Source organism: Sceloporus occidentalis, unplaced genomic scaffold (assembly GCF_023333645.1).
Source record: "Sceloporus occidentalis isolate IW3139 unplaced genomic scaffold, rSceOcc1.0.p SCAF_4, whole genome shotgun sequence".
Classification (NCBI taxonomy): Eukaryota; Metazoa; Chordata; class Lepidosauria; order Squamata; family Phrynosomatidae; genus Sceloporus; species Sceloporus occidentalis.
Genome location: NW_028316984.1, coordinates 163,499,675 through 163,514,283, shown reverse-complemented (window position 1 = coordinate 163,514,283; position 14,609 = coordinate 163,499,675). Strand labels below are relative to the sequence as shown.

General features: G+C 40.1%; 1 protein-coding gene across 6 annotated transcripts in view; it reads right to left on the bottom strand.

Annotated features, from left to right (window-relative positions):
• YLPM1 (YLP motif containing 1) overlaps positions 1-14,609 on the bottom strand; it is a 92,748-nt gene that overhangs the window by 32,626 nt on the left and 45,513 nt on the right. For all 6 annotated transcript variants that reach the window (XM_089522213.1, XM_089522214.1, XM_089522211.1 and 3 more), the window contains 6 exons: positions 12,800-12,920; positions 7,945-8,458; positions 5,901-5,993; positions 5,325-5,508; positions 3,338-3,471; positions 737-891 (listed from right to left, as the gene is read on the bottom strand). In XM_089522213.1, coding sequence (XP_089378339.1) covers positions 737-891; positions 3,338-3,471; positions 5,325-5,508; positions 5,901-5,993; positions 7,945-8,458; positions 12,800-12,920 — 1,201 coding nt within the window. The remainder of the gene's footprint in view (positions 1-736; positions 892-3,337; positions 3,472-5,324; positions 5,509-5,900; positions 5,994-7,944; positions 8,459-12,799; positions 12,921-14,609) is intronic.

Here is a 14,609-nt window from a genome sequence, read left to right as displayed (position 1 = left end):
ACCAGACATGCATATAATGTTCTGCAATGTGTAGGTTGGAACTTCTTGCAAAACTTTATCTTTTAAGGAAGAATTTCAAAAGACAGGTAATTCAGACATAAACTGGAGAAAGTAGGAATATTAGAGCACACAGAAGAGGAACATCTTTGGGAATAAAAGTACTATGGGAACAACAGAGACACTGACACAAGAGGGAAGATAACAGTTATAAGCTGCTCTTCTTTTAAGCTCCCCCCCATCACAGACGCCAACTTAAAAGACAAAGGATCTAAGACCCAACTTCTTAATTTTTGACATGCAATTTTTGACATCTGCTGAGAGAATTCTGTGGCAACATTAAATTTCACAACCACAGAATTCAATAAACACCACATTGGCAACTTAGGAGGAGGAGGAGGAGGAGGAGGATCAACTGCATGGCAATTCCCCTTGCTTGTCACTTAACCCATGAGATCCTTATGTGAGGGTAACTTTCATAATTACAGCACCTTAACTAAGAGGCAAATGAGGATAGAGGATTAGTCTGACTGCAGACTCTCTATACCTGGAGAGAAGAAATGCATCTGTAGTTATTGAGTACCTTTGCTGAATTCTAATGTACTTTTTCACAGGTTTGTCAAAGACTGCAAGGCATGGGAATTTATTTTCAGGAAATTAGGTGATATATGTCAGTAAAGTGTTAACATCTTGGTCATTTTGTTGCTTAAGTTTAGAAAGCCAGATTCCCAATACTTACTCTCTCTGGTCTACTTTCCCGGCCAGGTGGTTTCAGTATATCATCCACATTTTTAGATTCTGGTTTTCTCTCTACACGAGGGGCGGGTGGTGGCTGTCGAGGTATTGAAGGAGTAGGCATGGGCATTCTATCATCAGGGTAATTTCTCCGGTCACCTTAACATGAAGTTTACACAAGAGAGGAAAAAGGAAATTAGATTGAATAACAGACAAGATCATAATTTTCCAGATGGTTCCTTTTCTCCTCCCTTTCTAATATGTTGCTCTGGAAGTTTAAGTTTTCTGACTAGAGAAATTCTATTTATCCATTTTAGAATAATGTTTCAAAGGAACAAAAATAAGCCAGCAGATGATGGCATAGTATGATACAAACAAATTTCCCTTTCAGCCACAATTTTATATTAATTTTTTTAATAGTCCAGGTCCTTAAACAGATGGACCAAATAAAGTGCCTTCTGGGTGCTTTGGGGGCATGGTGTTCAAACAATACAACTGCTCAGAAGTCATGCTGAGGCCACCTAAGGTGGCCCAAACCAAACTACAAAAGGAGTGGCAGAAAGCCACTCCTGCTGGCAGTCTATTTGGGACTGCGACAGCAGGCCATATCTACATGACCCTTAGGAAGGTCATTTAACATTTACTCCAGAGCAAACTAGGTTATACCCTGGCTTCTGCACAGCAGAAATAATCCAGTTTGACACAACTGCCATTGTTCCATACTATAGAGTTTTGGGAAATGTAGTTTGTTGTAGCACCACAGCTTTTTGACAGAAAAGGCTAAATGTCTCAAAAAACTACAATTTCATAGCACTGAGCCATGACAGTTAAAATGGTGAGTGCATGAGTGTTATTTCTGCATAATTAGCACACATTCCTCCATTTAACTGGAACAGGTCTGAAGCCTTGTCTCTAAGCCTTGAAATTGTTATTTAAGGTCAGAGCAGATGGACAGAGAAGTAACATCTTGAGTATGCTCTGGCCAGAACCAGTTTGGGACCTTGCCAACTGCAAGGCCCACTCTCAAAGCAGGCTGCGGCTGCTGACCCCAACTTGTGCTGCCAGGAGCCAGATTATCCTGGCTCATTTTTTCTCCAGTCAAAAGGACTGGAATGTGGTATTACAGTGGCTTTGGTCCATGTTGGAGGCGTATAATAATAATAATTTGTATACCGCTATTCCAACATTAGATCATAGCGGTTAACAACATTAATACAATAAAAAACATAATACATATCCCCAACAACAAATATCCCCATCCCCCCCAAAAAACCATACTATACAGCACATCGTTAAAAACATTAGTATTTACAAGACAACAAAATTAGCTGGATAGAAACAGTTGTGTATTGGGGGGAGAACAAGATGGAATTAGGACACATGAGGGAAAGCTTGTCGCAAAAGGAAGGTCTTGAGATTTTTCCTGAATAGATCTACAGAGGAGACAGAGCGGCTGAGGGGCTGAGGTAGAAAATGCCCTTTGCACGGACGAGACATATCTTGTCTTAGGAACACTCAAAAAATGCTGCCCGGTTGATCTGAGAGTGCGGGGCGGACTATATGGGGAGAGGTGGTCCTCCAAGTACCCTGGGCCCAAGCCATTTAGGGCTTTATAGGTTAAAACCAACACCTTGTATTGCGCCTGGAAGCAAATAGGTAGCCAATGTAGATCTTGCAAAATGGGTGTTATATGGCAGGTCTTGGAGCATCCAGTGACCAGCCTTGCTGCCATATTCTGTACCAATTGAAGCTTCCGGGTTTGGCACAAGGGTTGCCCCATGTAGAGTGCATTGCAGAAATCTAATCGAGAGGTTACCAGAGCATGTACCACTGTTTGAAGGTCCCCCCGGCTCAAGTAGGGTCGCAGCTGGCATATCAGCTGAAGCTGGTAACAGGTGCTCCTGACCGTCGCATCCACCTGAGATGTAAGGTGGAGCGACGAATCCAGAAACACCCCCAGACTGCGAACTGAGTCCTTCAAGGGGAGCATGACCCCGTTCAGGACAGGTGGACAAACCTCCTTCCCCGGGCCATGGGAACCTATCACGAGCACTTCCGTTTTCTCTGGATTCAGGCTGAGTCTGTTTTCCCTCATCCAGCCCATTACCGACTCCAAGCAGGCATTTAGAGGAGAGATGCCATCTCTAGTCACTGCATCAGTCGGAGACACAGAGAAACATATTTGGGTGTCATCAGCATACTGATAACACTGCGCCCCGTGTCTCCGGATGATCTCTCCCAGCGGCTTCATGTAAATGTTAAATAGCATGGGGGATATGTTGTTTGAATGCCATGCTTCTAAAGTGGTTGGAAGCTGCTTCTTATGGCCCATCTGTTCCTGGTTTCAAACTGGCTTTGACCTATAACAACCCTATGAATGAAAGAACTCCATGAGCCCCAGTCATCAACAGCTCTAATCAGGTATCACAAGCTTAGGGCCATGGCTTCTTTTAATCATTTGTAACATGGTCTTCCTCTTTTTCTACTGCCATAAACTTCAGCAAGCACTATAATCTTTTCCAGTGAATCATGATGGATTAATCAAGCTGAAGACTAAATCTTCATTCTAACCCATCTATCATGTCTTCAGGTTCAAGAATTATACCTCCAAATATGGAAGGTCCATGATCATAGGGTGGACGATCAGGTTTCCTCTCATATGGCTGCCTTTCAAATCCTCCTCTCCTTGAGTTTGAATGATCTTTGTCACGGTAAGACTGAATTCTTGAAGGAGATGGCCTGCCAATGGAGATAGTACTTTGTTAACATGTACAACATGAATTCCTATGACATTACATATATTCTGCAAAGACATATAAAAGACTCTTGGATCGTCTAATTCCTAGCCAACTGATATGCTACTACTGGATGTAACTAATATTCTCTAATATGCACACCCTAAAGAAAACACTCAATAGGAAAATGTTAGTTGGCTCTTGGAATCCCGAGGCACATCCTATCTCTGTTTTTATAAATACAGTGAGCCCTCGGTATCTGCGTGGGGGTTCGTTCTGAATCTCCATGTAGATACCAAAATCCGTGTATGCTCAAGTCCCATAGTACTCAATGGTGCCTTTGCCCCCCCCCCCCCCCCAAAAAAAAACAACCAGCCTTGTTGCTCTCATCGCAGCAGGGGGCTACCTTTTCTTCCTCCTCTTCCCTGCCTTCTCCTTTTCTTCTCCTCTTCCCCCTCCTGTTGCTGCAGCCACAGCTCTCCCTCCTTTCTCCTCCTTTTCTTCCTCTTCTTCCTTCTCCTGCCTCCTTCTTTCTCCTCCTCCTTACTCCCCGCTGCTGTTGCTCACCTTCCTTTTCCTTCCTCCTTCACCTCTTCCTGCCTCCTCCTCCTCCACCCCCCCCCCCTCCACAGGCTTGCCATCCATCAATGCTCAAATCTGCAGATAACAAGTCAGTGGATACAGAGGGCAGACTGTATATGATCAAACATGTTTCCAAGAATAAGCAGCATGCAGCCACTCTACCACTGTAAAACAGTTTGCTATATAATCCAAAACAAACAAGCAAGCAAACAAACAAACAAACCCAAAAACCCACAAACTATGATTTGGCATGCATTGTTACAGCAGTCCAATATATTTCTGTTTAATTTAGTGGTAGGGTTCGTTACTGATTTCTACAGCTGGAAGCTATAGGTTGCCTACCCCTGGGGTAAATCAAGGTAGGGCAAAAGGAAATTATTGAAAAATAAAACATACTATTTAATTCCTGCCTTATCTCCTAGGTGTTCAAGGGAGCTTATTACAGTATCAATAATTTAATCATTGAATAAAACCTCTGAATTTAGAATACAACTTTAATAGAAAAAACAGCACAAACACAATTCAATCCACCAACTTGCCATTGCTAAACAGGTCCCCTAAAAAGGAACAAGCAACACTGGGAAGCATTATTTCAAAATAATGTTATGATAAAGAAATAATGTCATATTTTGAAGAGAAGAGGTTACAAATCCCACAAACTACTCATTTGTCATCCCTTCAACATGATTCCTTTGTGGAAGAGTAGTTTAATTTCCTTTACAAGACAAGATGAAGGAAAGCCAAGCCTTAACTGATACTAGAAGTAATGGCTGATTATCAAGCCAACATTTCTGAACTGCTGTGAACTGAACATTATTGAGATTTGGAGGGCTTTTTTTACTGTTTATTTATTTAACCCATTCTTTATATTAAGTCAGTTCATTTTCATGTAAGCCTATGTTACTATATTTGATTTTGTATGATCCAACATGTAAATGGTAGCAAGCACAGTGTAGTCGTTTGAGCCCTGAACTATGATTCTGAAGACCAGGGTTCGAATCCACACTCAGCCATGGAACCCTAATTGGTGACCTTGCACAAGTCACAGTCTGTCAGCCTGAAAGGGAGGCAAAGGCAAATTGTCCTCTGAACAAATCTTGCCAAGAAACTCCCATGATAGATTTTCCTTAGAGTTACTGTAAGTCAAAAATGACTTGAAGGCACACAATAAAAATGTAAAATTTAACAAAATTAATTTTTTTAAAGAAAAATGTTCAACCAGGACAATTTATGGACAGACACAATTACTTATCCTATTAATCCCACATCATGTACCTGTCTTCTCGTTCTCGTGGATAGCGTTCTTTGTCAAATCTTTCCCGTTCATGGTCACCAGAAATACGGTCCCTATATGGATCTCGCTCTCTCCTGAAATCTCTGTGTTCAGAAGTGGTATTATTTTGCCGATCAAAGTAATTTTCTCTTTCCTTCATATATCGATCCCGCTGGCTTGGATGTTCTGAAAAAAGGAAGTCAAGAACTGTTCTGTAGCTAACAGAGAAAAAGAGCGAAGAAGCTTCCACATATTAAACATTCTCTTCAGGAAAACTATCTAATAACAGAGAAAACTATGTTAAACTCCCTTTGTCGCATCAGGTTTCACATTTGTAGGACTTTTAAAAATATGCAGGGATATTCAGAAAATGAGAGTTCCTCCTGCTCTCTAATGCAGCAGACTCCTTTAATTCAACCATTGCAGGTATATCTCTAAGACACCCCCAAATGAACATATTTTTATAAATTCAAAGCATTAGGGAATCATTTAAATCTCCTTGCTATAAAACAAGAGATTGCTACTAAATATCAAAGTGATGCTTGTCTTCTTCATAGAAACATTCAAGATACACCCACCTTTTGAAAAGGATTGCCTCTCATGAAGTGGTTCTGGACGCAGAGTTATTCGTTCCCCATAAGGAATCTGCCCACCTTTACTTGTACTAATGTCTGTTAAATATAAATTGGCAACAGTGTAAGTAAACACGTTCTTCCAAGCTCTTCCTCTCAATGCATTTATCCTATATTTAATAAAGGCAATGGTTTCAGAGGATGTATAAATTGTAGTAATCGCAAATGGAACTCAGCATAAAGATTTTGTGTTTTGCCTTACTCACAAATACTTAATTCAATTAAAAAAACAGATATTATTCAGCTAAAGCTCTTGAGGAAATACTGTAGGGAAAAAAAATCCCTTAGCAACACTGCAACTCATTCATCTTTCAATATTTTTTTCTGTTTACAAAAGCAAAGCAGAAAACACCAGTAAGGCTTCCTGAGCAGTTACACAGAGCATAAAGCTCCGGTTTTGACCAGGAGCCCCAAACCCAACTTCTTTGAGTTAACAGAGTGGGTAGACAAATAGGAAGTCATTGTGATGCAGTGGAAAGCTGTCAAAACAACCATAAATTTCAACAAAAGCATCAAAAAATAATGTTGAGGAAGCAATGATTTGCAAAGCATTAACCACTATCTTGCATCAATCAAGCCAAGAAGCATCTTGCTCCAAGATATTCTTAATTTTATAAACCTCTACAGCATCTTTTCTCTAAATTGCAATACTTGTACTCTAAATTACAATACTTGTAATTCTTTAACCTTTCTTAACAAGAAAAGTACTCCACATTAGTGCTGGAGTTATAGAAGTGTTTAATTGCACAAATGATATACAAACCATTACATGTGAATCAATGCATGGTGGATTCCCTTAATCATCCTCTTACAGTAAAACAGCAGCTTCAGATTCCACCATAGTATAGCAATAGCAATAGAATTTCTATACTACTTTATAGTGCTAAGCACTCTCTAAGTGATTTGCAGTGTGTTAGCCAATTGCCCCCAACAAGCTTGGTATTCATTTTATTGACCTACGAAAGGATGGAAGGCTGAGTCTGCCAACTGAGTCTACCAGTTGATAAACTGCCAACTGCTTATTCAGTTGTTTACCAGTATTGAGTCTAAAGTTAGCCACATGTTCTATGGCACTGGTGGCCAACATCTTGTCCACTCGCCCCAGCCACTGATACTGACATTAAAAAAAAAAAAGGGGGGGGGTCCCTTTAAAATAAGGTGTGCGTGTGAAGAATAGTCAACTTATTATTTACAAGATGTTTAGGATATGCTGAAGCCACCAGGACCTGGTACATCATTTACAACAGAGTAGGGAATGCTAGAAACAAGGTGCATATTGCCTTTGTCCTTTGTTTTAAAGGCACTAGCAGTTTCCCATCTTCGCCAGTACTGTGCTGCTTAATTCTGATGGTAAGACAATGAGGGTGTGGAAGCAGGCCTCTTCCTTTTGAACAAGACATGCAGACAATGTGTGCCTTGTTTATCAGCAGAGCAGATTAGCATGCTTTATAGGGAAACACCAGCTCATTTCCCTCAACTGAATTCAGTAGTGCAACTGCTGGTTAATTTGGAGGCGATTTCAATGTGGAGCATCTCACTCCTACTCTACAAGTATAAACAAGAACTCTTCTCGCTTCAATAGATGACCTGGGTATTGTCTGCTCTATAGAAATAAAGCAGTTTGACACCACTTTAACTACCATGGCTCAATGCTGTGGAATTCTGGGATTTGTAGTTTTGTAAGGTATTCAGCCTTCTCTGTCAGAGATCTCTGGTGCCCCACCAAACTACAAATCCCAGAATTCCATAACACTGAGCCATGAAAGTTAATGTGGTGCCAAACTGCATTATTTTTGCAGAGCAGATACAGCCTAAGATTTATGGGAGAAGGGCATCATACATAACATTAATTTCCCTTCATCAGCACAAACTTCGCATTTAGAATGCAGATAATGAAATCTGCTGTTCTACTCTGAAGACAACAGCTTCTTTCATGCTGCAGGAATTATTAGTGGGTTAACTAGCATTAACAACATTTAACACATTTCACCTTGTCCATGACTGTGTCCATGTCCATAATCAACTGTCTGATGAATAATTGGTGGTGGCTTGGAAAAATGTGCTATGCCTGGAGCAATGGATGCTGGGACTACTGATGAAGACAATGAGGGATCTGATGTAGGTGAGTTATACTCTGATTTAAAACCTTTATCTTCACTGCTGTCCCAAAGTCCCTGGAAAGAATCTTCATCCCAATGCTCTTGGTTCATGCCAGGTGATGACTTTACGACAGGAGCTGCAACATGTGTGGGTGCTGCAGATGAAATGGGAATTGGAGCATTTGGCTGTGTTGGTGGAGCAGGAACCTTTGATGCTGCCTGAGGAGCATTTGCAGCTAGAATAGCTGGGGTAGAAGTCTTTGCCACTGGAGCAGCTGACTTGGTTGTTGGTAGCTGGCTTGGAGCAGGCTTTTGAAACATGATTGGTGGCTTTATAATTACAGCTGGAGTAGGCTGAATAGGCGACTCCTCTACTGGGACCTCAGACTGCATTTCAGAAGGGGCCTAGAGAAAAGGAAATGTGTAAACAAAAGAAATGTCATATAAACAATGCTAACAGATCATGGATGTGTAAGCATGTCAAGCTAAACCATGACTTAGCACAACTTGTATTAAGGAGGAAGTAGACAAAGCAAGTGTCAGGCTTAAATGACCATCCTTCTTTCTCCCACTCAGAGAAGAGAGTTTAGATGTTTCTTAGTTTTGTTAACTGCTGTTTGTTGTCTGGAACAACAAAATAGAGTCAGCATTAAATTAAGTGTAAAAACAACTCTATTTTAAATCATGCTCTATGTAGCTATTTTATTTTAAACTAACCATAATTCGTTTAGCTAACTGTATTTCCAGGTCTGAGGTCTTTAGATAATAATATGCTTTTTTTAGTTATATACCGCTCTTCCGAGGCGATCAAAGCGGTTCACAAAATCATTTAAAATTTACACATCATAAAAACAACCTCTCAATGTACCTATCAATAAAAACCAATAAAAATCGAAACATCAATAAAACAAGCAATAAGACAAGCAAGGAATCTATCAATTGTAGTTAACCATTTGTATCAGGGTAGTCAATCTCTATGAGGAGTCCGAAGGAAATGCTAATCGGAAGAGGTGGGTCTTTAAAGCTTTTTTGAAGGCGTCCAATGTGGGAGTCGTACAAAGCTCTTCTGAAAGTTTATTCCAGTACATTGGTGCTGCTGATGAAAATGCTCTCTGGTGGGTTGCTGTTAGTCTCACCTTAGGGTGTACTAATACATTTTTTCCTGATGTTCTGAGAGTTCGGGGCAGACTATATGGGGAGAGGAGTTCCCTCAAGTAACTTGGGTCCAAGCCATATAGGGCTTTATAGGTAATAACCAACACTTTGTATTGAGCCTGGAAGCTAATAAGCAGCCAGTGTAGAGATCTTAGTACCGGTGTTATATGGTCTGACCTGGAAGTTCCAGTGACCAGTCTGGCTGCAGCATTTTGAACTAGCTGAAGCTTCCGAACCTAGTACAAAGGTAGCCCCATGTAGAGCGCATTACAGAAGTCCAAATGAGAAGTTACCAGTGCATGTACTACAGTTTCAAGGTCCTTTCAGTCCAGACAGGGACGCAGTTGGTGTATCAGCCGAAGCTGGTACCAAGCACTCCTGGCCATCGCATCCACTTGAGATGATAACTGCAGCGATGAATCCAGGAGTACTCCCAAACTGCGGACTTTGTCCTTTAGGGGAAGTGTGACCCCGTCCAGGACTGGATGACAAATTTCCCTGCCTGGGCCTGGGGTACCTATCACGAGTACCTCTGTTTTCTCCAGATTCAGCTTGAGTTTGTTTTGCCTCATCCATCCCATTACTGACTCCAGGCAGGCATCCAAAGGAGAGACGCCATCCTTAGTCACTGTACCAGTCGGAGACATGGAGAGATAGATCTGGGTGTCATCAGCATACTGATAACACCGCGCTCCATGTTTCCGGATGATCTGTCCCAGCGGCTTCATGTAAATGTTAAATAGCATGGGGAACAGAATGGCGCCTTGGGGGACACCAGATGTCAACTCTCTTTTATGAGAGCAGCTGTCCCCCAGCCTCACCATCTGGAATCTACCCGAGAGGTAGGACAGGAATCACTGAAGCACAGTGCCCCCAACACCCAACTCTCTCAGGCGTTCCGGAAGGATACCATGGTCAATGGTATCAAAGGCCACTGAGATGTCCAAGAGCACCAGCAGGGTCACACTTCCCCTGTCGATGCCCAGACAAAGATCATCGACTAAGGCGACCATGGCAGTCTCAACTCCGTATCCCGCTCTAAAGCCAGTTTGAAATGGGTCTAGATAATTGGTTTCATCCAAGACAGCTTGGAGCTGAAAGGCTACTGTCCTTTCAATCACCTTGCCCAAGAATGGTAGTAAAGAGACTGGTCTATAATTAAACATCTGCAGGGGATCAAGGGAGGGTTTCTTTAAAAGTGGTTTCACTATTGCCTGTTTCAAGGCTGATGGAAATATCCCCTCCCGGAGAGATGCATCAACTATACGATGTAAAGACATTTTTATAGCATCTCCTCCCTGAACGGTCAGCCAGGAAGGGCAAGGATCAAGAGAACATGTCATCCTTTTCATGCTACCAAGGAGCTTGTCCACGTCCTCGGTATTTACAAACTCAAATTGATCCAGAAGAACCTTGTTTTCAGAGTCACTGGACACCTCTGTTATAAGGATCTAAATAGCCACTATTCATGCCATGATGAATTCATAGATTAGTTACTCTAATACACTGTCAAAACTAGAGTGAACCTCAGACCCTGAGCCAAATCTGGTCCCTCCTACTATTTTAATCTCTCTCCCTGCATTCCCTAGATGGACATATGCCCTTCCCCATGATGCCAAAATTTGGTGATTTCTTGACTTTTGTTCAGGTTTTTTATGATTCAGAAAGATTAAAATGCCTCCCCTAAAGCTGACATACTGGCATTAAGAGTCAAAACAGACCAGTACTTTCAGTCCCATCCTTTTGCTCTTACCCTGTCCATCTGTGGAATGTGACCTCCCCAAAAACTTATCTGAAAATGATTTTGGCCCTTGGCCTAAGAGACGTTTCCCTGCCCTTATTGTACTATATGGAATTATCATTCAATATAGTTCAGAAATTGGTCAGTATTAAGTGAAGTGGTCCTCCTCTCAGTATAGTAATTGTAATGGTTATGGATAGTTTCCTAGATCTATTAAAGTTTATTGCAATAATCTTTTAAGCCCTTACCTCTTGGAGCCTGGGTATCTTATGGAGGAAATTTCTCACACTCTCCCTTGGTTACTGATGTCTTCTTAAGAAACCCTTTATCTGAGGTTCTTTTGGGGCAACATGACACTTATGAAGATCAAATATTTTTTTTCTATAATGGTGCTATCATTAGGCAGCTTGTAGTTGCTTAGCAAGAGGCACCTGACAAAGGACCTGCCATGTAATCTTACAGAAAGATAGAATCAATTCTCTTTGGGTAAAAATGTATGGAATAACTACTGAGTCTACTACTTTATAGTATTCTTCATGCCATTACATTTTATTTTTGTGATCTGGATTACTGTTATTTGGGCTGTTTTTAAGCATCTTAGACTTCCTTTCTGAATGAAAGGGAGACTACAAATTATAAAAATAAAGTATATTTCTTGCTTTCAAATTAAATATTACTCATAATCAAATAAGTGTAATCCTATATATGATTACAGCTGCACACATGGTCTATGCCAGATACTGGAAGTCAACACTAATGCCCTCTATAGAAGAGTGGAAACTAAGAGTCAACGAGATGCTAACAATACCACCCACAGGGAAAACAAACCAAGAATTTGAGACTAAATGGGAAAAGGTTGGAAAACCGTGGTATTAGCAAAACCTGAGATGCAGTACTTCAATTTGATAAATATATTATATGATTATATCGAAATGGAACCATGCTTTAGTTGTTATGACATTTATTTTTTATTTTATTTTTTGACCTTATTCTGCCTTGTTGTATTTTTTTTAGATAATGTTATAAAACTCAATAGATATGATTTTTTAAAAAATTAAATATTACTATTAGTAATGCTAGGCTCTGATTGTTATGGATCTAGAGCAGGGTTTTCACACTTGTTCCTTCTGAAACCCCTTGAAACTCTGCTTATGAAGGCTGGGAGATGCAATCGAATAGCATTTAATACATCACTGGTCCATAACACACAGTAGAAACCAATCGAGTTTGAGGCTACTTTAACTGCCATGGCTCAGTGCTAAGGAATCCTGGGAATTGTAGTTTATTGTGGCACCAGAGCTCTCTGACAGAGAAGGCTAAATGTCTCACAAAACTACAGTACCCAGAATTGCTTAGCATTAAAGCAGGGCTGTTAAAGCAGTTTTAAACTGGATTATTTCTGCTGTATTTTGGACCACTGAGGTAAGGATTGGTGGTGAAGAATTGGCACTTAATCAGATACCTCCTGCTTATGTGCCTTGTCCTTACACAAGATGGGCCTATGTTTCTGTCTCTACTGAAAAACTAATGTTGGAAGTGAATTTAAGTGAATCTGCTGGGACGAGGTAACAAAATTCTTTCCTAGCAGTTTCCCCAGAATGAAATCTTTAAAACAAATGAAAAAAATCAAAACAATTTGCTTGCTAAGCTAGGTATTTATCATTATTTATTTCAATTCTGATATTTTTTTTAAATTATTTGATAGGAAGACACTTATACAATAATATTTTTGTGATCATTTGGACTTTTCTTGGCAGTAAAACCCAATTTTAAAAATATATACCAAAAACCATATGTATCATATCAAAGTTACACTTGCCCAGTTGTGTCCGTGGCAGTGCTTAATTTACCTGGAAATTATCCTTCCTACTAGCTGTATTCTGTGATCTAGGCATTTCCTGTAGTGGCAACTCAGGTATTTGGGGCTCAGGAACATATTCTGTCAGGTGGTGCATATGTTCTTTCTGTTCTCTGTAGAATGAAAAAGTATATTATTTTCTTAAAATGTTTTCAAGAATGAGCAATGAGTATACATTTCAAATTATGACATGAGTACTACACCTTTTTCAAGAAGACTTGGCTGGAATATTTGGAAGCAGACTAAAACCTGGCTACTTTGTAAGACTTTTTAGACTGAGCTTGTATCAGCAGTCTTTCGGTTTCTGTCTGTATTTTTTTTTTAATTTTGTTCTGCTTGGATTTTGTTAGTTTGTATTGTCAGCCATTTTATCATTTGTCAAAAGGAGAAGGGTAATATTTTTAAGAATAAATACTATCAACCAAATGTAGCACTTTACTCAGAACCGAAACCTGGCAATAATCAAGTTGCAGAAACCATTTAGCTGCCAAGTGGTATTTCTTTCTAATCAAGTTTATGATATTTGTAGAGGTCATTTCAGAAAAACATCCTGATTCTTGATTACAAATTCTTGATTACAAAACCTTTAGGGCAAATTTATCATACACATCAAAATGATGGCTTCACATTACTTTCTTAAGTAGGTAAAAAAATTCATCACAATTTACCAAAGCAATAGTAATAGCAATAGCACTTTACATTTCTATACTGCTTGTAGTGAACTAAGCACTCTCTAAGTGGTTTATAATGTGTTAGACAATTATCCCCAACAAGCTGGGTATTCATTAAAACCAAATGACCTATGAAAGGATGGAAGGCTGAGAACTTGGAGCCCATGTCCAAAGGACCTGACATGTGATAAACCTCTTTATAATCACATAGGAAGCTGTATTATGCAATGTCTAGCCAAAGCTCTATCTAATTCACTACTATCTACACTGACTGGCAGTTGCTCTCCAGTACTTTGGACAGAAGTCTTTCTAGGAAGCAAACTTTTGTATGCAAGCAAGTATCCTAAGTTGTCCCATGGTTATAAGAATCACACCAGACTAAGAACCTAATATCTGATGCATCCATAGAACTACATGGAAAAAAACCCCAGCAGGTAGCTTTCTGCAACACCATATATAGCTGTCTATAAGTCGAAAAATGTATGCCCAAAAATTGACCCCAAAATCTCAGGTCGATTTATTTATTGGTCAGTATGGTAATGTGATAGCAGCTCTTTCAGATTTCCCCATGCAGTGGGGAGAGCAGTTTTTCTCTTTCTTGAGCCAAGCAGTAAGAGTCCTGGGTGATTATCTCCTGCCTGCATCTTCGCTTTCTGGGGGGTAAAAGCTGAAATGAAGGCTAAAATGCTGAAGCAAAAAGCCTCAATTAGAGTCCCTCTTGCCTTGTGCACACATACATACATTGAAGGTGCTTCCAAGTTTTATCCTCGATTTATCTACGGGTCATGGCAAAATCCATAATTTTGGCCCCCAAACCTTCCCTCAATGTATACATGAGGTCAACTTATAATTGAGTATATACAGTAATTTAAAACTGAATACACACAAAAAGAGACTTTAGTCTGTCCTCCCTGTGGAGAAATCTGATTTTAAGTTTGAGTCCTTGATCTAGTGTGCTAATTCACAAATGGGAGCTAATTATCCATTTGAGGTATTGGTAGCTGCTAGCCATGACAACTACTTTTCTCTGAACCCTCCCAGCTTAGTTTTGACAGGATCAGGAAGTACAGTAGCAAATGACCCTTCATGCAAATGGTTTTGTTTTAGAAGCTAATGAGCCCCCATTTCTGT